This window comes from Poecilia mexicana, unplaced genomic scaffold (assembly GCF_051168715.1).
Source record: "Poecilia mexicana isolate PSO_F unplaced genomic scaffold, ASM5116871v1 scaffold_18, whole genome shotgun sequence".
Classification (NCBI taxonomy): Eukaryota; Metazoa; Chordata; class Actinopteri; order Cyprinodontiformes; family Poeciliidae; genus Poecilia; species Poecilia mexicana.
The window spans coordinates 21,192,001-21,219,825 of record NW_028263387.1 but is presented as its reverse complement, the minus strand read 5'-3'; the positions used below and the strand labels follow the sequence as shown (position 1 = coordinate 21,219,825).

Below are 27,825 nucleotides of genomic sequence, written 5' to 3'. Positions count from 1 at the left end.
GTCAAACAGAAGTCTTTAATTTAAATAAAAAGGAGGGGTGTAATTATTTCTAACATCCATTCTGTGACACATAGGAAAAGAACATAAAACTATTTTGTCCATCAAGATGGAAATTTATCTTTGACTCTTGAATTATAAATTAAAACAGTCATAGAATCACTATAAATTTGTGCGTAGAGTAAAACACTTAGCATGCTATAGAGAAATGTCATTTAGTTTGATTAAGAATGATTATTGCACTGTGAATAAACAACTTCTAATAGATTTTCTTGCCATAGGAACACAATAAGGTCTTTATGAGCTCAGAGGCTCAAGCTGATGAAAAACAGGGACGGATGCTCTCTGCTAAAAATATTCCTTACTGTTTACCATGTTCATGTAGCAAACAGTTGAGACATTTCTGGTTTCACCTGCCATCTTACCTGCCACTGAAAATATTCTTAAAAGTTTGTCTGTTATTCTGCAGCTCATGTGACGAAACCAGCCGAGGAGAAGAAAAGTTAAAACTCTCAACATTGTCTTGTACGCAACCTCTAATTGGGCAATCCCAAGGTCACTGGGTCGTCTTAAAATGTATAAAAAATTAAAAAATACAAATGTTACCTTTAAAATTAATCACACAAAGTAACATCTAGAACCAACTGTGGAATCAAACTACATTAAAATCACTGAGGTTGTGTTTTGTATGTTTTGTCTCATGGAAACTTTGTTTTAATTCTACTTGTATTAAATCATAAGGATTAATACAAGAAGGGGAACAACAGGCTTCCTGAAGAAAGAGGAAGTGAGTTAAGTTTCAGTTTCCAGCCTGCTGACTTACGGAAATAGTTGAGACTATTAATATTTCAATGCATGACAGTTTTAAAGAATGAAATCTAAACAATTTGAGTAACTGAATAAGACCCAAAGTAAAACACGCATATTAATAATATTTTCTCTTGTAAGAATGTGCAACTGTAACTTTGGTTTCAAATAATTAGAACAATGGATGATTCCTGTTTTCTTTTCAGACGAACGCCTGTAATAACTCAAATTATGATTATGATAAGTGTAACTAATAAGTTATGGTTATCAGAATATTATAAATGAATGCTGAATCAGAGAAGCCAAAGAGGTTACAGATGTGATTTTGGCATTAAGCTTGAAATGATTTAAAAGGTGTAAATAAATCAAAGATCACAGATGTTTTGGATGTTGATGGTAGGTGAAAGGTCAGGGAAAAGAGGAAGTATGAGGCCGTTTAGGACAAGAACTATGTTTTGTCTCACACACTATAAAGACTCATAAACACTCACAAAATATTAAAATTGCACATATATACTATTAAAATGTCACACAACATTCAAATTTTCTCTCTAACACACAAAATACTAAAATTTTGCATATTTTCTATTAAAATATCACATACGCATACGATATGTTTTTCTTACACGCACACATAAAAGACTAAGATTGTCTTTTATATAAACTAATAAAATAATGCACGCGCATGCATTTATTTCTCTCTAATACACACAAGACTAAATTGCACATATACACTACTAAAATATAAACACAAAGCATACAGACATACTATACTGAATGATAGGTTGAGAATGGATGTGTGTGTGAACTAACACTGAATGAATGAATGAATGAATGAATGGGGATGAGACTTGCATGTGTGAAAGACAAATTTTTTGTATGTGAAAAATTGTGTACATGTGTGATATTTTAAGTGTGTATGCACAATTTTAGTATTTTGTGTGTGTAAATGGACTGAACTTATATAGTGCTTTATCCAATCATTTTTGACCACTCAAAGTGCTTTACACTAGAGTCACATTCACCCATTCACACACCGATACGCAGCTCAGTAGGGAATTTGGGGTTAAGTGCCCAGGGGCACATTGACACGTGGCAGGAGGAAGCTGGAATTGAACCTACAACCTTCTGATTGCAAGACGACTACTCTACCCACACAGCCACAGTCATGCAGTTTTTAGTAATGTGCAAGAGACAAAACATAGTTTTTGTCCTAAACGGCCCCTCGGGGAAGAGCAGAAGTAACCAACGCCTCAGAGTTTGCTGATTTGGAAACAGATTATTGAGCAACTTAAACTGTTGAAAGTTTAAGTTGAGGACGTAGGGTGACCTTTGAGCCACCCTGGGACATGAACATCAGGTTATAATATCTCTAAGACAGCGATGGATATCATCAGCTAACGAAACAAGCATAACAACGGTGCCAGCCAATGCAAACCCATCAATAGGATGGAGAAACCCTAAAAAAGGTGAGTGCAAAACAGGAACCTCAGGTTGGTTCCTCCAGGCAGCGTTGAGCCAAGATCAAGATGGACAAAGAACTGGTCAGCTGAGGATCTGGGGCCACAGAGCCGAAGACTGTCCTACGCACAGGGACCAACCCATCAGTCCCACAACATGTGGGACAGATTTCTCTCATCAGCTGGTCTCAGACCCCAAAGGCAAAATAGAGGAACTGGGGCCTAAAGTCTTATCTAAAAATCCGTCCTCCATTTTTAATACTTTCCCAAACTGCATCTTCTCCAGTGAAGGGGGGCTTGATTTCCTCCTCTGTAATTAGAATGCAGAGAAAATGCCAATAAAACATAAAAGTATAAGTTTTCACAAACTTATACTTTTATGTAAACATAATTTCTCATCTGGAATAACCAATATATCCTTCACAAAAATAAATCTTTACCCTAAATGGCTCGACAGTGAAATCCTTCAGCTATTTAACAAAAACAGGTGATGAAGCTCAGCTGTAACCTCACTGTAACTTCTGAAGAATAACGGGGAAAGTGTGATGCTGTAGCTGATGAAATATGTGAAATCTTTGGAAATAATGAGGCCTTGTTAGACGTCACTGACACCAAGAGCCTGTTTTTCTTCTGCTTGTAGGAATAACAGAAACTGTTCATGTCCTGTTTCAACAAGATGTTATTTCTGTACCTTCATCTGATTTCTATTGGAAGAACTTTGTCCCTGGTTCACCATGGAAAAGCGTTTGGACATGTCATCAGAAACTTTTCATAAACAACAAGATGAAAAGATGTTTTACAGAGAATTTATTCCACTGATCAATACATGATGAAATATCTTAAAACAGTAATAAAGCTCGACTGTAAGTTCTGCAAAGAGCATCCAGAAACAATTTATTCTGGGATTGTCGTGTCAGAAGAAGATTTTGGAAAGAGTGTAATAACTTTATACTAAATGTTCCCTGAAGCATGAGCACATTATGTTTGGTTTTCATGCTAAGATTAATAATGCAGGCAAAAGACCGGCAATCAATCTAATTATTATATTTGTCAAATTTCATATTCACAAATGTACATTTTCGTCATCTTCGCTTTTTTCTACAGCTTTGGTTAAAGAAATCAAACTATATTTGATTATATTTGATTATATATTTGACTATTTCCAAAACAAGAAGCTGTAAACGCATATGAATATTGTAGATCTCTGAATATTTTAATTTGTCACGTCTGTAACATCTGCTCTCTGTTCTTTTTGTTTTCATACCAATATATGAAATCTACACCGCTGGCATACGTTGTAATATTTTGTGTCCTGCTTCTCTTTGTGTTTCTTTCTGTATTTGTGAACAGGGATGCATAAAAGCAGGCGACCATGTGGTCTGTCCCCGCCCCTTACTGCTTGCTGCAGCGAGGTGTAACTTGTCAGACAAACTGGATCAAGTATGGATGACAGACGCTCCACGTTGTGTTCACTGCTGCTGCTGGACTTTTTTCTGAATTTTTACAGGTTAGTGGTCAAACAAACACTCAGAATGCAGCTAAACTGTGTGGATGTGGAGAAAGAGTCATAATCTGATTTACTGACAGTTTCTTCAAGGGAGGAAAGCCCATTTCATTATTGGGGGACAATAAACAGGGAATTTTTTTAAGAGCAATTTTCGGGTGGGGGGGGGGTCGGCAAAGTTACAGTGAAATGTAACGTACAATGTGTTTTAAAAAGTGTTTAATATTGTTCAAGCTGCAAGACCAAAAAGGACTATTGGTGGCAATGTGCATTAAACATGGTTTTTATCAGTAAACAAACTGTTGAGGCCCATAGAAGTCAAACTAAAATTGACGTGTTTATGTAATAAATATGTTACATATTTTAAAAAAAATATGGCTATAAATAAAAACAAAGTTTTAATGAGTAATTTCACTTAATAAAATTCATCATAAATGTTTATTTTTAAACCATTTTAGTTTTTCAATGTCCTGGATGAATGAGAAATAACAAGTAGGTGGAAATAATGAATATCAGGGAACATCTTAACGCTCAAAGCACCAGGGTTTCAGCAGGAGGGCAGCAATTCAGCACATTTCCAACTTTGGGGGTCCCCAGGATTGAGGGGCGTATTTCAAAATAATATTGAGAAATTTTTGAGTTTTGAACGTTAAAGTCAGTTTCCGTTTGTAGCTCGCGGTTAACTTGTCAGTTTCTGACAGTTTTGCCCTGTGCATTGTCTTGAAGGCAAGACTCCAGGTTAAACTGAGGAACTGATTGGTTTCCCCCTCACTAGCAGAAGTTTGTGGAGCTGCATTATGTATTATTCATAATCCACTGGAGCGCTTGGAAATGTTTGAGTAAAATAAGTCACAGAGATGCAAACTGGATGAGAAAGGCTACACGTTGTGTTCATTGCTCTGTATTTTTACAGATTTATCATTTTGTTACCGTGGTACCGATCCTGGGATCCATGACGTAATACATCATCACACCATCTGGAGTCCCGACAAGAAGACAGCATGGCTGCCCGAAAAACGGGTAAAGAGCCTGAAGAAGCAAAGGGAACATGACGCTGCTGGCCGCGGTGAGGTAAGGTCATGTATATAGCTCATTTTCAGCAACAAGGCAATTCAAATGCTTTACATAAATTAAAAGGAAAATACAAACAAAATAACGAGCAAAAGAAGAAAAATAATCTAATAATGTTTCTCTAAACTAGATACTCCTTATCTGGGTCGCTAGATAAATGAGCTACAGAGTGACCTTAAGTCATGTATGATGCTATCGTCCCATTATAAATGCTTTAAGGCCAATGGGTTGGATGAGATGGGATTTTACTGTAAATGAGTGGTCAGAGCAGAAACAATGCAGTTTCTACTGGTGTGTCCAGCTAGACAGACTGTGTACAGTTTACAAATACTGATTACAGTGGCTTGACAATAATCTTTGTAACATGTGCTCATGTAGTGGTTTAAACATTAAATCTTTAAAATTCATTTAATACAATCTGTTCTTAAACTCGGTTTTAACCTATAAAAATAAGAAATTACAAAAATACTGGTATTTATCAGTGAGACATGCATAGCTAATTAATAGGGGCAAAAGAGAACAAAAGGGGCTTATTGGTTCTAAACTGAGATTTCATGCAGCAACAATGAATCCCAAAAGAAAAGGCTGGAGCAACGCTCTTCACCTGTTCGTTTATCTGGTTCATTGTAGTAACCAGTTACATTAACTCACATTTACTTGTAGTAATTTCTTTGAAAACAGGTACTTTGTGGAGTATTTTTTTCTGTACTTGAATAAAAGTACAGTAAAAAAAAACAACTTCTGTACTTGAATAAAAATAAAACTTGAGTAAAATTTCTGGATTGTTTTTTACCCACTGACTAAAAGACAAACATGTTTTGACCAAAATTCACCAGACACAGAGACACACCTGCAGTTTTGTTAAACTTTTATACGTTTTTTTTATCGAAAGAAACTGATTTCGACATTTTTGTTATATGAATTATTGTGATTTTTGTCCTTAAAAAATACCTAAATTTCCACTTAAATTAAAATCTTGGTCCACCTGATGGGCCAAAATATTTTTAAATATTAAATGATTGATAATTTGATCAGTTGCTCAGTATTTGAGTAGAATTTTTACCAAATACTTTGTTACTCTTGAGTAATTTCTTGGACGGCTACTTTTTCCTATACTTGAATAAAAATACATTAAAGTAGTGCTACTCTTACTTGAGTAGTTTTTGGCTACCCTGCCCACCTCTGTTTGAAATTCAGAACTGATAAAAAATATATATATATATATATATATATATATATATATATATATATATATATATATATATATGGTGTGGAAGGTGATATCTTAATATTAAGCGACTTGTAATTTAATTTGCCATAACTAATGAACACTGCCTTTTGTGCAAACATTCCTCTGTTCTCGACCACCTCTCGTAAAATCCAGTTAGATACAAAAAAATATTAATAACCACACATATATTCTCATGTCATTTATTGATAATATCTTAATGACTAGGAAAAAAAAAAAAACATTTTTCCCCTTTATTGTATCAAATCTAATGGAAAATCAGTTTATTGCTCTGGACAATTACTCCATGACAAACAGTTAATTTTCCGGTCAAAATAGTGCTATAATAGTGATATAAATCAATAAATACAGCATATTTAATTGATCACGGTGATCTTAGCGCAGAGAGAATCAACAACTGTAATTTGGTACAAAACCATATTATGTGCAGGACATGAGGGTTAAATCAAACCGATCATCAGGACAGATAAAGCAGCAAAACCCCCAAACATAGTCAGTGGTAAGAGTTTCTGAGCTGGTTGTACAACACAATGAAATGTTATGAAATAGTGGAAGAACTTCAGATCTAAAACATTCCTGTGAACTTTCAGAAAAATCAGCTAAATGATTTATTCAAGTGGCTTTTTGTTCAGTAATCCACAGCTTGATCCTCATTCTGTTTTGTTTAAAGCCTAATCTCACCATATGTTTTATGAAACATATGGATGTTTTATGAAAACCAACCACCAGATTTAGAACAACAACAAACAAACTGTGATTTAAGACGTGCAGAAACAAGAACCCAGCGGCTTTTAGCGTCAACAACCAGCAGGAACGGCTGCTGTGGAGAAAATCTGAGGTCACCTCCAGCCATTCTCACTTTTAAACAAGTACTGACGCTTCTTGGCGTCTTTAGTCTTCATGATCTGTTCTGTTGCCGTGGCAACCGCCATCCCGAGTGCTTCACACGAAACGTGTCGCGTTTCAGTCCGGGTTCCGACATCAGAAGCAGTTGCGGTCGATCCCGTCCTGCTTCATCTGGAGCCTGGCCTGCTGCTTCTGGAGCAGGACGTGTTCGGCGAAGTCCCGCACGGCGCCCGCGCCGCCGCCTTGCTTGCAGGCGAACTTGCCGGCTCTGATGGCGTCGGGCTGGGCGTCAGCCGGCGCCGCGCTCAGACCCGCCAGGTGCAGACAGCTGGCGGACGCTGGGTCGCAGCCTGGGAGGGAAAACGCAGGTAAATATTTACTTTACTGCTCCGCCAACAGGACGACCATCGGAAGGCCAGCTTAGTTCACAGATTTCCTAAGTTCTGTCTGTTTAAACTCATTTAAATGGTTTAAAACATTATAAATGTGTTAAAATGTTACGGTTACAGGCCATATTTGTCTGAACAATAATTTTAATGGCAAATACATAATGCTAGAACATGATTGTTGGTAGAGGGTGAGCATAATATCCTTAGTTTGTGTCTTGTTACTTTGTTAATTTTAACCAACTATTATACCCACTTTTTAATAGAAAAGATTGAACTTTTAACCCCAGGAAAAAAAACAAAAGCAAGATATTATACTGACCCTCTATAAAAAAAGTCATGTTAAAGCGGGTTAAAACGTTTACTTTTTTTAAAACTGGAAAGGAATAAAATCAAATAGTTTCTATCCTTTATTTTTTCCCAGTTATTCAGACCTGAAAAATACTTCAATTAAACATTTTTTCCAGATTGCTGAGACATAAGAAATTACTTTTACCCAGTAAAATATGTATTTATTTATTTTACTTTATTGCAGAAAACAATCTGTTATTGCTTAAATAAATAAAAACATTACTCCACATTAATAGTCAAAAAGCAACAATATCACCTTTCCCACTCTGGAAGCTAAATGTTCAGCTCTCTTGGCTGTGCTGGTTGCTGGGAGACCCCGAAATGCTAATATTTTAACAAATTCTGCTCAAGGCCCTTGGACCGGCCCTGCATGATGAGTTAAAGCTGCTGCTGGGACAAACGGGAGATTTAATTTATGTGGCTTTAGTAGCTCTTCCACTTGGTGTCTATTGAGTTTTTAATAAGCGCCACAGAAACTGTTTTGGTTGCCTGAGTTTCATGGGACGAGTTTTTTTTTTAATCTCCACGCGGCCATGCGCATTAAGTGACTAAGTATTAGGTATGGTTTGACGGATGTGTAACTGTAAAAATAATAAAATCAAATCAGCGTGCTGCGTGACTGCGAGGCGAGTGTGGAAGCTCCTCCACCGGCTGAACCACTTAACCACAAACGCACCGGCCAACTGGGAACACGTACATAAACTTTATCGGTGCAGGTCAGCAGGGAGGACTTTTTTCCCTAAAAACAAGCAACGCTTAGCCTGGTGGGGGCAAGTGAAGCCTGGTGGGCCGCCAGGCTTATAATACACTGGAAGAAACTCTGTCCAAAGAAGCAGGGATGTAAAACTCATTTTTACTTTGGGCAACATCAAGATCAAGAATGTCTTTAAAGGGTTGGTCATTATTGGGTAGTTTTATTAATACATTTTGCTACAAACTCTTAATATATGAATGTGGGCCTCGACTTGACAGATCTATCCTACAGTTTCCAGTCTATGTAGAACAATATAACCAAATTTCCTTAATCTTATCACCAGCAGCTCGTTTGATGACTATAAGCTTTAAGCTATAACATTCATTTTCTACAACATCTCTTGAAAATGTAAGTATTTTTGAAAACATCAACCAGACAAAAGTCAAACAAAGTTTATAAAGTCCAGATTTTTACCCATGTAGGCCACATCCTTCCAGTCCAGCTTCCTCTTCTCCACCATCGACTGCACATCTTTTAGTGGATCCTCTCCGACCAGCATCACTTCACAGCCCGTCATCATCTTCAGTTTACAACGCATCTGTCGGAGCGCAACGTCCTCCTCAGAGATCAGCAGCACCACCTGGAGGACAGGAGGTGTAACGCGTTAAAAGACACTGGTCAAAGTTTCTCCTTCGACGTTGATAAAGGCGACAGATCCGACCTTCACATCGTCTTTCTGCAGCTTCCTGAGTCCTGCTGTGTCCCTGCTGTGGATGGAGACACTGAATCCTTCTGCGTCTCTGCTGTGGACGGAGCCCTTAGCAGAGGACGCTTCAGACTCGGACATGTTAGCAGAGAACACTCCAGAATCAGTGTCAGACAGGCCAGCAGAGGACACTGCAGGCCTGTCCAGGGACCCAGACAGTTGGACCCGACCATCGGTGAGACATCCGGAAACTTCACAGAACATCAGAGACACTCCACGGCCAAAGTAACCGTACCTGTTGGGAGAAGCATAGAACCCAAATATAAAGATAAAGTTCAGCAGGATGTCAAGACAGACAAAAATACTGAAATTAACCAAAGGAAGAAATTAAAATAAAAGGTTCAAAGGTGAAATCTCAAGTATCTGAAATAAGTTAGTTTCTTTTAAGAGTAAAAGGTAACTTATTATGCTTCCTTGGACAGGTTAAGATAGGTATGAGCTATAAAATACATATTTCATTTTTGCACAAATTCATTCGTAAACAATGAGATTTGGTCAGTTCTGTTTTAAGGCCTACTGTCACTTTAAATCCAAAGCTGCTGCTGGCCACGCCCCCAACTCAATGCTTACACTTTGATGTGAAAATGGCTGTAGGAAGACGCACACAATTATACAAGTCTACATCTTTGAAAAGCAGAAATGGAGCCTCCTGCACAAACAAAAAGAAAGCTTCAAATGGTTTCTGCATGGTAAGTCAACAACAAAATACTTGTCTTTTCCAGCAGCCATCGTACAGCAGTAAAACTAGCTGACCAAATGTTCTGGAGCTCCACTTAGGTTGCTAGGTAACAGGCTGGGCTTTGCTGGGGTTGCTAGGTAATCATTTTCCAGACAACAAAAATATAATTTATTGCCAAAAACCGTCTGGGTGGATTTAATTAAGCACTTGGGCTGTTTTTAGAAGCAGTAGAAACCTAAATTAATGTATAAAAATGTGCAAAATGTGAATTTTGGATAACAGATCCCCTGTAAAGCAGTCGGTTTAAATTCACCTGAGGACTCTCTGCTCTGCCACAGGCCAGTCGATGTCCACGTCAATGTCCACGCTGTGCTGCGGCTCCATCTCAAAGTAGGCGACCCGACCGCCCTGTAGAGAGTCCAAAACAAACATCAGAAAACCTCCAAACATCTGGAACTGATGGACACAGTCCTGGAGAATCATCTGCTCATCACAGGACAGCGTGCCTTTAATTTTCACTACCTAATCATTTAATTAAACATTTATTTTAATATATTTATTACTGCCTGAATATTGAGTTTGTGCAAATTGAAAAATAGATATTTAATTTAAATGTAACAGACATGAATTTAGGTTTGCAAAGGGTAAATTAGGCATGACTTTGACCACTAGATGGCAACAAAGTACTCTTTGGAGGTTTGAGGCAAATTCACAACTATAGTCAACAGGGGAATAAAAACAAGGTTTGAGAGAAACAAGACCTAAATTAAACACACAACATCAAATACAGGCATAGATCCCTAATAACACTTGAACAAACATCCCAAAGTCAAACCTTGAATCCAGACTTGTCGTCATTGAAAAGCTTCTGGTCTAAATCTGGCTCAATATCTGACCACCTTTTGGTAGAATTCATTTAAACTGGTTGGTTTTCTGGATGTGGCTGTTAGGTAAACCCTTGGAGCTAATTGTCATTGCTGAGAGCTAAACATTCAGAGCAGCTACCTGCAGCCGCCCTTCCTTCATGATGAGGTCTCTGGTGGCGAAGTAAAATGAGCCGTTCTCAATCAGTTCCCCGTTCCAGTCCTGACGCCGTGGACGCTTCGCAGGGTTCAGATTCTCCGGCTGAGTGCATTCATCACCTGTAAGGAAGGAAGAACATGTTCTGCTGTAGGTTCTCTGAAGCTGAACAGAACAACTGAACCCTGATTGAGTCCAATTACAGTCAAACTGGAGAAGATCAGGCGTTTGGTTAACTCACTTCCTTTCTTGACCTCCTTCCAGCGGAACTGGTGTCTCCGGACCACTGAGAAGACGGAGTCGTATCCGTCCTTTGTGATCTTCTTCAGGGCCTCCTTTAGGTGAGTCGGATGGAGACACGGAGACGTAGCCTGGATGTTACAGACCACCGTCACGTCTGAACAGGAGAAAAACTCATCTGTGATTTTCCATCCTTAACAATTGGGTCAACTTGTGTCCAGCTGAGCTTTTCCTACCTGTGTTTTTCTTGAGAAACTCCTGAATTGTGTCCAAGGAAGTGGAGGAGTCCTTGGAGACTTCTTGGCTCCTCCGGTGGACTTTGGCCCCCCAGGATTTTGCTACTTTTTCAATCTCATCGTGGTCTGTTGACACCCAAACACTAAAAAACAAACACAAAAAGTTATATTTATAGCTGTAGGACATTCCAGAAAGTGCTTTACATGATAAAACAGTTAAATATGATAAAAAAAACAACAACAACAAAAGCAATAAACATTACAATGTCTTAAAAGCAACTCTAGACAGGTGGGTTTTACGTTTTAATTTAAAGGAACTCCATGTTTCTGGAGTTTTCTGGAAGTTTGTACCAGATTAGTGGAGCATAAAAACTGAATGCTGCTTCTCCATGTTTGGTTCTGGCTGTGGACCTTAAATGAGTTTTGAACTGGTGTGATGTGCTCTTTGTTCTTGGTTTTAGTCAGAATGCCAGCAGCAGGCTTCTGGATCAGCTGCACCTGGAGGATTTTTTTATTCAGACCTTTGAAGACACTGTTACAGTAATCAATGCAACTGAAAAAGTTTCCTGGAATCATTTTTAAAACCTGGAAATGTTCTTCAGGTGACAAAAGGCCGACTTTGTAACTGTCTTTATGTGTCTCTGAATGTTCAGGTCAAACCCCAAAACAATCATAAGCTGTAGTGCTGAAACGATTCCTCGAATGATTCGAGTACCTCGATTACTAAAATTCCTCGAGGAAAATTTACCTGCGTCGAAGCTTCGTTAATTTATGTTTTATTAGTTGGCGCACCGTGTTCCGGTCGGGACTTCATTTGCGTTGCGCGGAGCTCTCACTTCCGCCTCTGAGTTGTTGACAAAAGCTAAGTCTCAGTGGCATAAAGTCCAATCTTCAAGATTGGCCCGTGGGGATTTTATTGATTGATGATAATGCCCGACTTTTTATCGTTTTTGGGGAACCAATAAGCATCCTTAAAATGACTGGGGGAATGCCTGGAGTACGGCAGCATTTCTCCTCCGGGGCTGCTGGTTGAAAGCGAACGGCGGGAAGAGCGCTGAGGTGAGCGGTAGACTGAACAGGGCGGGCGGCTGAGTAGCTGATGCTTACCGTGTAAATGTAGCTTTACCGACGAACCGCACAATAAATTTCATATCCCGGTCTGAAGAAACGGGTGGCGGAGCGCATCGTACATGGCTGGTAGATGAGTTTCTGAGTGTGACCAGTGAAGGTGTCGTAAATATCCCGTATTGCTTCCCCCGTGTTCGTCCCCCGATCTAACGGTTCGTCAGTCCGCTGGTCTATTTCCTCCCCTCCACCCATCTTACGTTCGTTCATTCACCCTCTCCTCCCACTCCAGGCGGCATTTCCCGTATTTTCAAACCCAAAGCGTGACAGGTTAGGTGGCAAGGTGAGTTTAATTAATCTATTAAACTCACTGAAGATGAATACATAAACTAAAAGCTGGATTGTAGACATTTTTTATAAGCATATTTGTGAGCCTGCCTCTTTGTTATTAAATTCAATATAATTTCAGATTTTTCTATAACTTTTCTTCTGGTTAACTTAGAAAGTGAGCTATTATTGTTACAGGTTAGTTTTCTAAACTACAAAGAAGCAACTGTTAGGGATGCTCAAATATGAAAAATTGGACTGATATTGATATCTGATAGTAACACTGGTATTATGACAGATTTACCAATATTTCATTTTATAATTTTTTTTTATCCGATTACTCGATTAATCGTAAGAATAATCGATAGATTACTCGATTACTAAAATATTCGTTTACAACAGCCCTAATAAGCTGTCTTTAATTCATGTTTCCTCTGAGTTAGTTTATAATACATAGTGTCCTACAGAGGTATCCATACACCTTGAACTTTTCCACATTTAGTCATATTGCTAATACTTCTTAAAGATGTTATGTCATGCTTAGCTGTGAAGTGAAAAAGGACAAATAGTTTTCCATATAAATAAAAACGAGATTTGGGGTTCTTTATCTACCAGCAGGAACCTTAAATTTGACAAATTTTCTCATCTAAATCACCAACTTTCACATTTGGGCACAGATACACAACTGGACTTAGATCTGGAATCTGGAAAAGGCGGCAGAACTTAAAGCTGTTGAATTTTATTTGTTGAAATGTGTTTGTGGACAAACAGTAGCTCAAACACAAAGAAAAGATATTAGATTGTAACCATGGTTACAATCTTTTAGCTTACCGATACTGAAAGAATAAAATCAAACGTAACTTGCTCATTCTCTATACAGACAGAAACATTTTGATCTTTGGTTGATTTCAAGCATTTCTGTGGGCCCTGATAGTCTGAGGGAGCCTTAGTTTGCCTAATTTCTTATTAGTTATCAGATTTCTCTCATGGTTTAAAAGAAAATGGCTTTAAAATAAACTCAACTGGAAGTGGTTTCAAATGGAGGCTTATTCTGACCTGCTGTGAACTGTGGAGCACATATAATGTTTAACTTCGTTTTAGTGCACCAAGTTGAAGAGTTTGTTTGGCTAAGCCTCTGAACTGCAGCCAATGAGTCACTGAAACACAATCAGCCATAAGGTCCTGAAACTCAAAGGAAAAACCAGCACAGTGTTGACACACTATCTATTTTCTAATAAAGTTTATTTGATGGATTATATAAAATGTGTCAGTTATCTTTGTGTCAATATGCAACTTCTCATCGGTACGGACGTACGTCACGTGGCATACCCCAGGGCTCAATCCTGGGGCCCCTTGTATTTGATATCTATTAGCTCAGATTATAACAAGCAATCAGATATCAAAACTATGCAGATGATGCATAACTCTACATTACAATGTCACCAGGTGACTCTGAACCCACTCAAGCGCTAATAGAAGAGATAAATGTCTCCAGCCGAACAGAAACAAAACTTAAGTTATTGTTGGATCTAAATAGGAACGATCTGGAATCAATGCACAGCTTCAGTTATTACAACTAAAAACTAGCCTGAAACCTGGGTGTGGTGATGGACTCTGACCCGAACCTTCAGAGCTGCATAAAGACAGTTACAAAGTCGGCCTTCTATCACCTGAAGAACATCTCCAGGATTAGAGGACTAATGTCTCAGCACGATCTAGAGAAACTCAGACATGTGTTTATCTTTAGTCGCATTGATTACTGCAACAGCGTCTTCACAGGTCTGACTAATAAATCAATCAGATCCAGAACGCTGCTGCTGGAGTTCTGACTGAAACCAGGAAGTTAGAGCACATCACCCAGTTCTACAGTCCCTACACTGAGAGAATAGACTTTAAAATACTGCTGTTAGTTTATAAATCACTGAACGATTTAGCACCACAATACATTAAATATCTGCTGTTGTCATAGCAACCTTCCAGACCCCTCAGGTCTTCTGGTTCTGCTCTGCATCCCCAGAACCAGAACCAAACATGGAGAATCAGAATTCAGCTTCTATGCACCACAAATCTGGAACAAACTTCCAGAAAACTGCAAAACAGCCGAAACACTGTTAAACAGTTGATCAGATAAAAAATAACTGATTAATGTTAGTTATTTTTACTTGATTAAAAATAACTAACATTGATCAGTACATTTGATGTATATTCGATTGATAATTTGACAAAATGTAATATTTGCATGTATACAGTATGATGTTTTTATAATTTAAAGCACTTTAAACTGCCTTGCTGCTGAATTAAAAATAAACTTGATTTGACTTTAAAATCACCATCTGCGTGACTCTGTTTTTCAAAAAAAAGTGGTTTTATTAATAGAGTTTGGAAAATATAAAACAGATCGAGATGGAGACAGAAAGAGAGACTGAAAGGTAAAGAGACATACAGAAAGGTGGAAGAAAGGGAGGGGACCGCAGATCCTGTCAAACTCGTCCCTCTGACTGAACAGTAAATCCTTTCAACTCTGAAGCATGACATCTCAGAGCCGTTAAATATGGGTGGACACGTCTTTCGTCTCTAATACAGGATATTTGGCCAGGATAAAACAAAAGGATAGCAGCCACAGCTTTACATCTTCATCTACTGTACCAAAGTAGGGGGTTAAAGGTCAATGTCAGGTCAGTGACCTTTATGTCCAACATTTAGACAAAGGTCCTCTGAGACGTACAAGTCTTCCTTCTGTGCAGATTGTATTTTTATCTGAGAGCAGAGCTGTTCCTTTAGTTTTTTATAAATAAAAGAGATTAAACGTTTGCCTTGCGGACGCAAGATAAGACACTTGACAAGGCTGAGGAATCTGCAAGGTTAGAGAGACGGGATATCTGCTGGTATCTGACAGTTTGTTTCATTTATGTTTTATAAATTTAAAGAAGGACATCCGTCATCAAAGATAATCTGTAAGGATTCGATATTTTCTCAAACTGTCCTACTGGAGTTTTTGATGCCCAATCGAAACGAGTTGAACTGAATATCAGCTGTGAAAACATACAGAATTCATCAATGGCACTAAATCCCCTGATATACCTTTAGAAATATCTGGGTTTTTTTTTTTTTTCTTTTAGCAACATCTCAAAAATTGCATTCTACTAAAAGGTCACCTGAATTTCAGAAATTTCCATCTTTTCAACTTTGAGAAATATTCCTGAATATCACCCGTTTGTCCCAATCAGCTCAGATTTCCTGGAAGGAAAAAATAACTATAAAATTAAAAGTTGACACCATGGCCACTTTGCACACCTTGGCAGTCAGTGTCTTAGTAATAAAGACCAGAACTAAAAGTCTTATAAAAGAGCAGCAAAAAGTCATAAAGGTATTTCAGAAAGCATGGAGAAATGTTGCTCAAGAGCACATGAAATACAAGAAAGTATTGTATTGTAAGGCTAAATAATAAGAAAGTAATGAGGAGTGTCTCACCCTACATTCCCTTGACTTCATTTTCAACCTTTCTGAGTTGATTCTGGTCCTGAATCCACTCTGCTCTGAATACTTTACTGGTTTTCTCTGGTTGAAGACACCTTTCTCTATTCATCTCTAATTTCTTATTTCAATTTTTCCTTTGGCTTTGTTGATGCAAACGGTGTATAACAATTGACCAGTTTGTGTATTTAGGTTGAATTTTAACAGTATTTAATCTTTATGGCTTTTGAAATAAACAGACTAATTTTTTTCATTTGGCATTTTAGTGCCAAAGCGCATTTTATAAAGATACTCAATCAAAAACAGACTGTAGAAATTAACATGCCTATTATTGAGTGTTAGCAGTAAACCACAGAGTCATCTGCATAAAAATAAAAGGAGGCATTGGATCAGTTTATGGACAGATCAGAAAACTAGGTTGTAAATAGGACAGGTCCAGAGAAAGAGCCCTGAGGTACACCTTTGGTAATTCTTATTGGAATAAGTTCAAGATTTTAGGTTTTGCAGTGTGCAAAAATACATTTTTGCACACTGCGAATCCATCAGCTGGTATCGTTTATATCAAGATGCGTTTTTTAATAATGGTATTAAATTAACAATATGTGTATATCTTCATCATTTTTATGTTGAGGCATTGGATTTTGGGATAATTATTCTCTCTGGTTTTAGATACTCTGTGGCTGGAAGGATTTTTGCTCTAGTTTTGAACAAGGTACTAAACCAGGGGTGTCAAACTCAATTTCACCGAGGGCCACTTCAGCATATTGGCCTCCCTCAACGGGCCACATTGACGGTACAAATCAGGAGGGCATCCCTGCTAAAACACACCCCAGAAAAAAGATTGACTTCCCTCATTCAGTTCTGTAGAGGCTTATAATGAGTCAATGGTCCAGGTGTGTAGAGAAGGAATGCATCTAAAGCTGCAGATGGTAGCTCTGGAAAACTAGAGTTGGGCAGCCCTAGCATAAATGTATAAAAATACAATGTTAAAAATAAATTAAACACCTAATATTGTTAAATAACTGATTTTATGTATTGAAGTTTTAAATATTACATTTGAGTTTCCATGGATGTAAAATTACTGCTCAGTTTAAAAATTACAATATTTAAATCAGTGTTTAAATAATGAAGTCGATTGGCAAATGAACCATCACCAAAGAGGAAGGCTCTTGTTGTCTCACTGCACCCCAAGAGATGCATAACCTACAAAAACCATTTCTGTCTGGTTTTGAACCAGAGGCCTTTTGTGTGTAAAGCAAACATGATAACCACTACACTACAGGAACTGAACTTCTCTGCTTTGTTTCAGTTTGAGGTTCCAAAGTTGATGATGTGAGATGCAACGCATGAAAATTTCAACTGAGGTTTGCACTCAGATGCCTGGATTCAGAGTATAGACCATGACACCACAGAGCCCTTGTTGACCTTTAGTAAACACCTGTGATGAAGAGAACAAACTAAATCTGTTTTTGTCTGGTTTCAAACCAGAGACCTTTTGCGTGTAAAGCAAACGTGATAACCACTACACTACAGAAACTCATGCTCTTTGCAGTGTTCCTGGTAGATTATCCAAAAGTTGTTAGAGACTAATGTCAACGATGGGCATGGAACAATGTCAAATACTTACAGATCCTCTCAGAGCACAGTAACTTGGTGAACAAACTGTCAGACTTATAATTGTGCCTAATTTCACATTACAGTCCATAAACTAAGCCTGGGATCAAAAAAATGTATTAAAGATGTCATTAACAGAGACAAATGGTTCTACAGAGACTTGGCTAAATGGCTATAAAATAAAATCAACACTTACAAATAAAAAATGGTTAAAAAATAAAATTAACACATTAAAATAAAAAAAAATATCTCTGAAATACAATCAACAGTTGAAAATTAAAAATGGTTCAAAAATAATATCAACACTTCAAAATACAAAATCTCTGGAAAATAAAATATTATGTATGTTGTTTTGGAAAACATTGGAATATAAGCACTTTTATCAAATCCTCATTGTGGTAAGATCATGTGAGTTCTTCTTAAATCCATGGAAACTCAACAGTTTGTAAGGTAGGTGAGTTAGCTCAGCAGGTTAGAGCACCGTGCTGGTAATGCTGAGGTCGTCGGTTCAAACCCCGTATGGGGCAATTCATGTCTAAGGTCTTTCAGACAATCAATACTTCAAAATAAAAATAAGGTTTCAAAAACACTACAATAAATAAGGTTTCAAAAATAAAATCAACACTTTATAATAAAAAAAAAATGGTTCAAAAATAAAATCAACAGTTCAAAATGTATGTTCAGTCCATAAACTAAGCCTGGGATACAAAAAATGTATTGAATATGTCATTAGCAGAGACAAATGGTTCTACAGAGTCCGGAACACCCAGGAGAGCAACGCTCTGGAGGACAGTGACACTAATTTATGTGAAGTCACTCAATTTAATTTATTAAAAGTTATTGGGGCCTCAGTCAGAGGTTTTTGTCACTACGAGAAAATGTAGATACATTTATCTGCTTAATCTGTGATGGGATCTGGATTCACGGCGAATATTAACTAAACCGCATAAAATGCGGCTAAATAGCCGATGTTAATATGATTGTAATTTCACGGATAAAAATAGTACATGACCGATTTTTTTAATGTTGTCGGTCAAGATAAGGATAACAAAAAAAGTCTAGCTCGACCTGCCACCCTGACACCAACTCACACATCTTCATTCACAGTCTTACTTGTAAATCGATGTTTCTTTTCTTGGACGTTTTGATGTTAGCTTGTCGATGTCTCAGTTTTATTCGCTGGGAAAATCAATAAGCAGCTTGAGGTGACTCTGCTGCTCTCTAGTGGCGAGAAGCCGTAATGTTGGCTAGTAACAATCGGAATGCATTGTGGGAGATGTAGTTTGTAGTCAATTCGTGCTCAAAACCTATTTTAAATCAATCATGGGCCTATAGAATGCTGGGGGGGCCACATAAAATGACATGGCGGGCCACATGGGGCCCGCGGGCTGTGAGTTTGACACATGTGTACTAAACTGTGAGCAGCTCTAAAGCAGTCATCATTTATTGATTATTGTTTTTTATTTGACCTTTATTTAAACTGGTTGTCTCAACGACATCCAAGATCTCATTTACAGAAACTGGTTTTTAAAAAAAACTAATTGCAAACACAGCAACAATGCAAGTAATTAATTGACTCAATTAAATCAAATAAACAACTAAAATATGAGCTTAAAAACAAGAGCAACTTTTATGTTATTTGCTCAAGTCTATATGTAAACAAACCAACCTCAAACACAAAAACAATATTTTAAAATATGAATGTGTTTCTTAAAATGTTTAAATTTTGAACATATTCAATTGATAACATATTAGAAAAGCATTTCAGGGAAATCCAGCCCATTGAAAGTATACTTAAGTAGATTATTTTTCTCCTTTTAAAGATATTTGCACTTTTACTAAGTAAATCCGCTAATTCTGCTTAAATCCACACTGTTACTTTAAGAAACGTTTAATGTGTCTGGGCTAAAACAGTCGAATAAAGTTTAATTATATTCTAATTCTCAAACTGAGTCAGAATTCAACAGCAGCAGATTTGTTCGCTTTATACCTTGGACAGGCCCTAAAGTGAAGCTAGCGTGATTTTATTTTCTTCTGAAGTTCGGTAAAGACTCGGTATGGACTTTAAAACCTACCTGTCAAACTCTCCCGAGTCGATAGCCGCTCTCAGCACCCAGCCGACCAGAGGAACCCCGGCCAGCGGCTTGATGTTCTTCAAAGGTATTCCCTTACTCCCGCCTCGAGCTAATATCAGAGCCGCTACGTGTCTGCTCCGGAGCTTCTTCGGACTCTCAGCTTCTTCCGATATCGCATTTTCCTGGGGCATTCCTCGTTTTCGGGTAGCCATGCAGTCTTTTAGTAAGGACTCGGGACCCAAACACGAAGGCAGTCCACTAATGAATGAGACGTTGATAAGAACCAGGAGACGGACACAGCCATCCGGTAGCAATACTTGCTTTGCATGATGCTTTGGTGGTGTATCGCCACCATGTGGTGTGGAGTAGGAATTGCAATAGAAATGAACGTGTAATATTCCTGTAAGCTGTCAGAGGTCGGCAGAGAACCCAAAAATTGTACTCAAGAGTAGAATTACTTCAAGATATATTTACTCAAGTAAAAGTACAAAATAACCGTCTACGGAAATACTTGAGTAACAGTAAAAAAAAAAAGTATTTAATAAAAGAGGAGACTCCAGAGTAACTGATCATTATAAAAATTACACCATCAGACAGACCAAAATGTAAACCTATGTGGAAATTTTGGTATTTGAAAGATCAAGAATGAAAATATTCCTTATGAACATCATCATACAACAAAATCAGACAAAACATTTTTCCAAATCAGTTTCTTTCAGTATAAAACTTATGAAACTTTAAGAAAAACTGCAGGTGTGTGTCTGGTGAAGTTTTGTTAAAAACACCTTTGTTCTTTACTCAGTGAAGTTCCTCACAGTGAGTAGAATATCTAGAAATTTTACTCAAGTAAGAGTAGAAATACTTCATAGTAATGTCACTCAAGTAAAAGTAAAAAGCATAACATCTCCAGCAAACGTTTCAGGCGAGAGGCGGAACAAACCAAACAACATGCATGCACACACACACTCGGGGAGATTAATTAACCTGACAGTCATGTTTTTGGACTGTGGGAGGAAGCTGGAGTACCCAGAGAAAACCCACCATGCACAAGGAGAACATGCAAACTTCATGCAGACCCCAGGCCAGGAATTGAACCCAGGACCTTCTTGCTGCAAGGCAGCAGTGCTACCCACTGTTCCACTGTGCAGCTCATTTTTTGTGTACATCTATTAAAAAACATTTAACAAAAGAAATTACATTTTACCGACAAAAAACAGTATTTTTAATGCAGAAAATTGGACTAAGTGTTATTTTCAAAAGGTATATTTAATCTGACAAACTGTTGGAATTAATGTTCCAGTTTACTGAATATGACCAGTTAGGACTGAAATATTTTATACTTTTAGAAAAATTGGTTATATTGTTTTAGCCCCGCCCACTCGCTCTTACACGTAAGGCTGACAGATGAAAGAAACTGGTCAAACGGAGCCAAACGTACCTGTGAAACAGTGAACTAAACATGTCTTTAGCCAATATGGTACATATAATAAGAAATTATGAAATTATTTAAATTGTAATGATTTAATTATGTATTAAACAAAGCAATGAGGCAAGTTATATAAATTATTCAATTATTTACTTTATTGTTAAATTTACTTTATTTTTTTATTATTTAACTGATAAAACTTTTAAATATTCTTTTTTAAATTAGCTACATATAATGTGCCAAAATGTAAATTTAGTTTTTGTTGCCGCCTGCTGGCAGAAATTATTTCTAAGTTTTTTGTTGTTGGTATTACGTTGATGCTGCAAATTGTAAAAGATTTAGCTATACAGTGAGAAAAAACAATCTCTGCTGCAGATCACATCAATCAGTCAACAATTTAACACCAACAGGGGGCAAAAAATCTCACTTTAATCATCAAAACAACTAAAAGTCATTTTTCTAGATACAGATTTAGAAATCACTTCCAGTTAAGTTTCCATCCTTCAACGGTTTTGTGTGCTGAAGTTTAAAATAACACACACACACACACACACACACACACACACGGCTGCAGGTATGCTACCTGACCAGTACTCTCACCCACTGCTGAGGAAACAAAAACTAAAACCCAAAGTATGCAGGTGGAAGGCTATAAAAAATACAGGCAGTGAAACAGTTTTTATTAAAGGTAAACGCCACATTTGCATTAGTGTTAGTTTTATTAATGGGTTCAGTTTTGGTCTGAAATGTTCTGTTTCGGTCGATTCGTTGGAACAAAGGCAAAAATGTTTCTCATTCCAGATCAGTGTGTCACACTTTCCTCTTTCTTTCTTAATTACTTGAAAGCATCTGACAGCTAACTGTCTCCATTAATCACTGCCAGAACGGCTCATGTTTCTTTTCCTCTTTAATACTCGAGCGTAAAATCTAAAAATAATCACTGGAGATTCTCAGATTTTGTCTTTTCACCACAAAGTTCATTTATTACATCCCTTGTTTTTGTTTTGTTTACATCGTTCGTATCAGATGTGAGGTTGCCAAAAAGGAAGTTGGTGTAGGATCTAAAGCAAGCCGTTTCCAAGGAGACGGGTTAGCAGATCAAGTCCAACTGGTGTTAAATGGCCTCTATGCTGACTTCATCTGGTCCTTTCCCAGTTTCAGCTGGGAACCAGTCGAGCTCTATGCAGGTTTATGGACAGAGGCGGAGAGAAAACGACCACAGAGGATTTAATACAGTGAAAGTCGCAATCAATCAGTCAATCAATCATTCAATCAATCGATCGGTTGGTAAACTTGTTTTGTTGTTCTCCTTCTGTGAACATTATGTCAAATATTTACTTTTCTATCTCTCTTTAACGTCAATTTATGGCTGCTTTTCCATTTTCTGGTTGTTTTTTATTCGGTTTTTCACCATTTTGATTTGTTTTGTATTATTTTTTGTGTTACTTGTGCATTTAGTTTTCTGTTTTAGTTTCTAATATTGCCAGATTAAATTTGTAGTACTATGAGAATAATCTTGTATAAGAATAAAATTATAACTTTAGCAGAATAAAGAAATTAATATGGGAATAATGTCAAAGTAATGCAAAAATAAAATCATAATATTCCCAGATTAAAGTCATAATATTGTGAGAATAAAGTCGGAAGTACTGCAACTTTATTCTCTTGTAATTTCAACTTCAATCTGGGAATATTATGATTTTATTCACATAATTTTACATATTTTTACTTTCCTTAGCATGGGCCTAACACTCTATGATAGAGCCATAGAGTGTTAGGTCTGTCTACTGAAACAGACCCAGATTAACTAAAGATTGACTTCATGAGATGAAAACTGGACAGAAGATCTGTGGATTTGTCTTTTTGACGTTTTTGTAGTTTTATAGATTTATATTCCCTCAGTTTCTGATAGATTCCTTATCTCTGGGTGAATATTGTAAATATTAGCACCGTTTTGGTGTTTTACATCCTTTTCTGTTTCCTAATTTTTATTAAGCGATGCTGTGGCCTCCATCCTTTGCACTCTCGTGGCCTTTGCCTTGCAGACGGCCCCTCTAATCGTTTAAAGTGTTACAGCGTCAGCGGCAGGAAGGAGGAAGAAGGCCACATCTGGCCAGACCGCTCCAACAGCCCGGGCAGCATACCTTCAGCCGTCCTCCACTCCTCTGCCTCTTCAGAGGAACTCCAACACCCAGCGCTCCCTCTGTCTACTGAAACAGACCCTGAAAGGCGGTTCACGCCTTCATTTACGACCTTATTTTGGCATCTAGATTGTGTTAATCTGAATCAAACTACAAAGGAGTTGCTGGAGTGCAGTAGAAAGGGAGACTTTTAATAAGAAACTTTTTCCTCTAATAACTTATTAGAGGAAGAAAAAAATACAATTTAGCTAAGAAAAAATAACACAACATGTTCTCCAGTTGATGAAAACCCGTCATTTTGGAGCTATATCTGAAATAAGTGATTTGGAAAGTAACTGTTTCACAATGAATTATTGCTGTAATTGCTCTTAAACATAAACAATTTAAAGGAAAATAGAATAAGTGCTCATCTAACTGTTTTCTCTTCACAGTCAGCACTGAACTAAAGTCAAAATGGCTGCAATAAATGGCTGCAATAAACCAAATAAACGTTTCATATCAGTCGATACAGATAATTCTTGATTTTTTTTGTTTTGTTTTGTTTTAAGTATCTGAAATTCTGCCAAACTGGTGGCGTGACATTTCCTGTTTTACCCACAGTTTTCATTCCACGTTGTTGTTTATTTTTTAGCCACGGTGGCAAAACCTTTAACTCCTCCTGCTGCAAGTTACTCAACAAGTTGTTGCTAGGTAACCAAAGAATGAATGAGTTGCTAGGTAACCAAAGAATGAGTGAGTTCTTGATTCCACAGACCTAGCTTAGCTGGCTGTGAGAAGTTGAGAGGCTCAATCATAGACATAATATAAGGATAGACGCCTCATGGACCGCTCTCGCCTATTGTCGCTGACGAGATTTAGGACGGCCATCCATCTTGGAGCTGTACTCCACTCCACTCAGCGTTATGTGTTTAGCAGCACAATGACGTATTAGCGCATTTAATCAATCATAACACGCTTTTTTGTTACTGTAAACCATATTCAAACATCTATCAAAGCTACATTTATAAACAATTGTATTTTTTAAGTATGTTTTTAATACATAGTTCATCATATTTAAATATGTTTAGTGGCTATAACAATAGAATAGGGATGGAATATTCTGATATCGATGTATGAAGAGCATATTACAAAGCACACAGCCGTTTATCATAATTTATTTAATAAATTATTTAGTAATATCAATACATATTTATATAACTATACAAACACTAATAATTAAAGATTAATAATGGCACAAATAAATAATGATTAATACTGAAGCAGTGAATCAGTCTCTCTTTATAGATTTCTCCCTCTTCTTCCTTCCTCACATCGTGTCTTTAGGAAATTTTCAAAACAAAAACGGAAGATTTAGGATGTATCTTACTTTTGACAGAGTGAAAGAATATAAATAATAGTCTTTACTACCTGTGTAAACTTTGCCGGTGAATGTTATAACACAATATAATTTTTATAATATGTGTTAGATTGTTTCATTTCTAATAGGCCCTTGTGTCAGATAATCTAAATCAATGTTAGAGAATAATTAATTTTTTTAGATTAACAGAATCTCAGTTAGCCTTCATAGCGGGGCTGAACCAGTATTACACCAAGCACTGTAGCTAATATTAGCTGGTATCTCGCTGGTGGACACAAATACAGTAAAGTAATACTCTAATCACAATATATACACAATAATATGTCCATCTTACTTGTGAAATGTTGTCTGTGGAGCCCTCACATCAATAATCCATCGATTCGAACAACAATATCCCTCAGTGCTGAGGCATCTTCTGCTGTTTTGATTGAGCAAAGTAGGAGGGTATACCGCTCCAAGATGGCCGCCGTATTTCCTGCGCCGGAGCGGCCAATGCGGGGTCTACTCTTATATTATGTCTATGGGCTCAAGACTTTCCTCTGCCTATATCTCCCAGAATGCTGTGCGGTTCTGTGCGGAGTGAAATCCATACATTGAATATTGATTATTCTATCAGATGTATTATGATATTGATATTGATCACGGATACTTAAAATAGCATGTTAGCACTTTTTTCACTTGCTGACAGCAAATCTATGTTGATTTGTTTATTAATTTATTCATTACTAAACTCGGCACGTACTGCTTTATACACAAATCTTGATTTCTAAGTGATGCACTCTCACAAATTAAATTTTTTACTGTTTAGTAAAAAATTTAGTTTTTTACTAAACAGAGGTAAGTCTATAGACAAACATCAAATATGAGTCATGTTTCATTTAGGTATGACGGCACGACACAGTAGAGTTTTATGCTCTCGCTAAAATAATCGCACAAGCTATTGGCCCCAATAATATTCAAATACCACACAGAGATAAACAGAGAGCCCTTTATGATGATGTATTTAAATATTAGAGGGAAAAAGTGTTGCTGTCTGTACTTCCGCTCACATTTCCCAAGCAATTCCCCAAAATTTAGCTTATGTATAAATGTGACTGAGTATTACAGATGTTTGTAGGAGATTTGCTAAATTGTACATTTTGGAATAGCAAAATTGAGCCAAACTAATTATGAAAAGTGTCTCCTCAAACTGTGTTTAGCCATGTCATTTAAAGTCATGTAACAGTTATTTTCCCTGAACTCTTAATGATATGAATAAATGTAAACAAAGCCATAAACCATGTGACTGGAAATCCTTCACCACTCTACGGCTTTTATACCTCAAATTATTATTCACGTTTCCTTAGATAACAGCCACAAAGTATTTCGAAATATTTCATAAGGATTTTATGTAATAAACCAACATAAAGTTGTGCAGAACTGGAAACTGGATCCAGAACTTTCTTTTGCAAATAAACATCTGTAAAGTGTGGCCTGCATTTCTAATCAGATCTTTACTTTGATTCTCCAAAATAAAATTCAGTGCAACTAAATCCCTTTAAAAGTTACATGAAAAATCTAGTGTGCACATGTATTTGGGGTCTCTAAATAAAATTCATTGCAACCAAATGCCTTCAGAAGTAATTATTATGCTAAGTAATTGGTGAACAGATTCCTGCTGTGTGTAATTTAAACCAAAGGTGTCCAAACTTTTTGTCACATGGGAAAATATCGTCAGCTAATAAGTATTCACAGGCCAAAATATTAGTTTTAAATGCTGAAATCACCAACTTTTTGTAGAAATGGGATAGTAGAACTGACACTTCAAAAAGTTTTTTTTTGCATGTTTTCCTTGTTAAATGAAAAAAAATCCAGTTTGCTAATTATTATGAGCTCAAGTAAAGAAAATTTAAAAAACGTTTAGTCTGTTCTCAGCTTAAAAACAGGATATAGGTTAGTTTTTATCTGAAAACACTTTTTGTATTCAGCCAGAATTTTCATCAGTTGTCCCTGGAAAATGCTCAATTTGTCTTTCTAAAAACAAACAAGGTTCAAATGACTTGACTACACAAATTCCACAAAAAATACAGTCAATACAAACAAAAAATACCAAACAAGACAAAAAACACAATTATCATAAAAAGTATAAGATGTAATTAGAACTAAATTAATCTAAATGTATCTAGATGACAATTATTTCCCTTACATGGGAAGAATGTCGTGTTATAAAGAACAACACTGCTTCAACATATTTTTACTAAAGTACAAGTACAAAGTAGTCGCCAAGAAATGACTCAAGAGTAAAACATATTTGGTAAAAAGTTTGCTCAAGTACTGAGTAACTGATAAAATTATCAACCATTAAATATTTTAAAAAATACATCATCAGATGGACCAAAATGTAAAGTTAAGTGGAAGGTTTTTTTATTTTTATTTTAAGGATAGAAATGCTAGTAATTCATATAAATAACAAAAATAACAAAATGATGCAAAACAAAATATCCAAATCAGTGTCTTTCAATAAAAAACTTACACACTTTAACAAAACCTGCAGGCCTATGTCTGGTGAATTTCTGGTTAAAACATGTTTGCTTTTCATTCAGTGGCTAGAAAGAAGAACTACTTCATAATAAAATTAGCCAAGTAAAAGTAAACAGTACGGAATAGTAATGTGATTAGTTACTGCCCAGCTCTGCCATTGGAACAAATACATTTTCATCAACATAAATAAATTATTCATGTAAAGGATTCAAATACATGAGCCTGTATCTTTTCAGCAAGATACAGGCTCATGTATCTAAAAAGTTAGTTTTGCCTTACTTTAAGATATTTGCAATAGAAACTAAACCAAATTATTTTGTAAGGTTTTGCTTTTGTAGGGTCCTCCCCGTTTCCTGTGCCGCCCTGGGTAACTGCCCATTTGACCCCTGTTAGAAGCATCCATCGTGTGTCAGAGAAAACATAGATGCTGTTTTATACATTTTCATGAGTATTTCATTAGGAATTTTAAGTCAGTTTTGGTTGTCGGCATGATTTCGTGTTTTCATCCGGCTGAAATCGT

At 36.9% G+C, this 27,825-nt stretch overlaps 1 protein-coding gene and 2 long non-coding RNA genes across 3 annotated transcripts; 2 read left to right on the top strand and 1 right to left on the bottom strand.

Moving 5' to 3' along the window:
* Nucleotides 1-3,611: 3,611 nt before the first annotated feature.
* On the top strand, nt 3,612-4,942 carry LOC148154174 (uncharacterized). Its single transcript, XR_015766230.1, has 2 exons — nt 3,612-3,771; nt 4,682-4,942. It is a non-coding gene; the product is annotated as an uncharacterized LOC148154174 (long non-coding RNA).
* Nucleotides 4,943-6,256: 1,314 nt separating this feature from the next.
* On the bottom strand, nt 6,257-20,181 carry LOC106907824 (N-acylneuraminate cytidylyltransferase-like). The gene is made up of 8 exons (XM_088015335.1): nt 19,862-20,181; nt 11,307-11,449; nt 11,072-11,227; nt 10,816-10,952; nt 10,124-10,218; nt 9,087-9,366; nt 8,840-9,005; nt 6,257-7,284 (listed from the first exon to the last, which is right to left on the bottom strand). Exons 1-8 carry the CDS (start codon nt 20,071-20,073, stop codon nt 7,070-7,072), a joined length of 1,404 nt encoding a protein of 467 aa, XP_087871461.1. The 5' UTR covers nt 20,074-20,181; the 3' UTR covers nt 6,257-7,069.
* On the top strand, nt 9,112-9,799 carry LOC148154173 (uncharacterized). The gene is made up of 2 exons (XR_015766019.1): nt 9,112-9,248; nt 9,291-9,799. It is a non-coding gene; the product is annotated as an uncharacterized LOC148154173 (long non-coding RNA).
* Nucleotides 20,182-27,825: the final 7,644 nt, after the last annotated feature.

What these genes read in the sequence shown, in the direction of transcription:
- LOC106907824 (XM_088015335.1), bottom strand. Translation starts at nt 20,073, where the DNA reads ATGGCTACCCGAAAACGAGGAATGCCCCAGGAAAATGCGATATCGGAA. An exon ending in GCAGAGCAGAGAGTCCTCAG is followed by an intron (nt 9,367 to 10,123) that starts GTGAATTTAAAC and finishes TTCTCCCAACAG; the next exon opens with GTACGGTTACTTTGGCCGTG. An exon ending in GAAGGATGTGGCCTACATGG is followed by an intron (nt 7,285 to 8,839) that starts GTAAAAATCTGG and finishes TTTCCCTCCCAG; the next exon opens with GCTGCGACCCAGCGTCCGCC.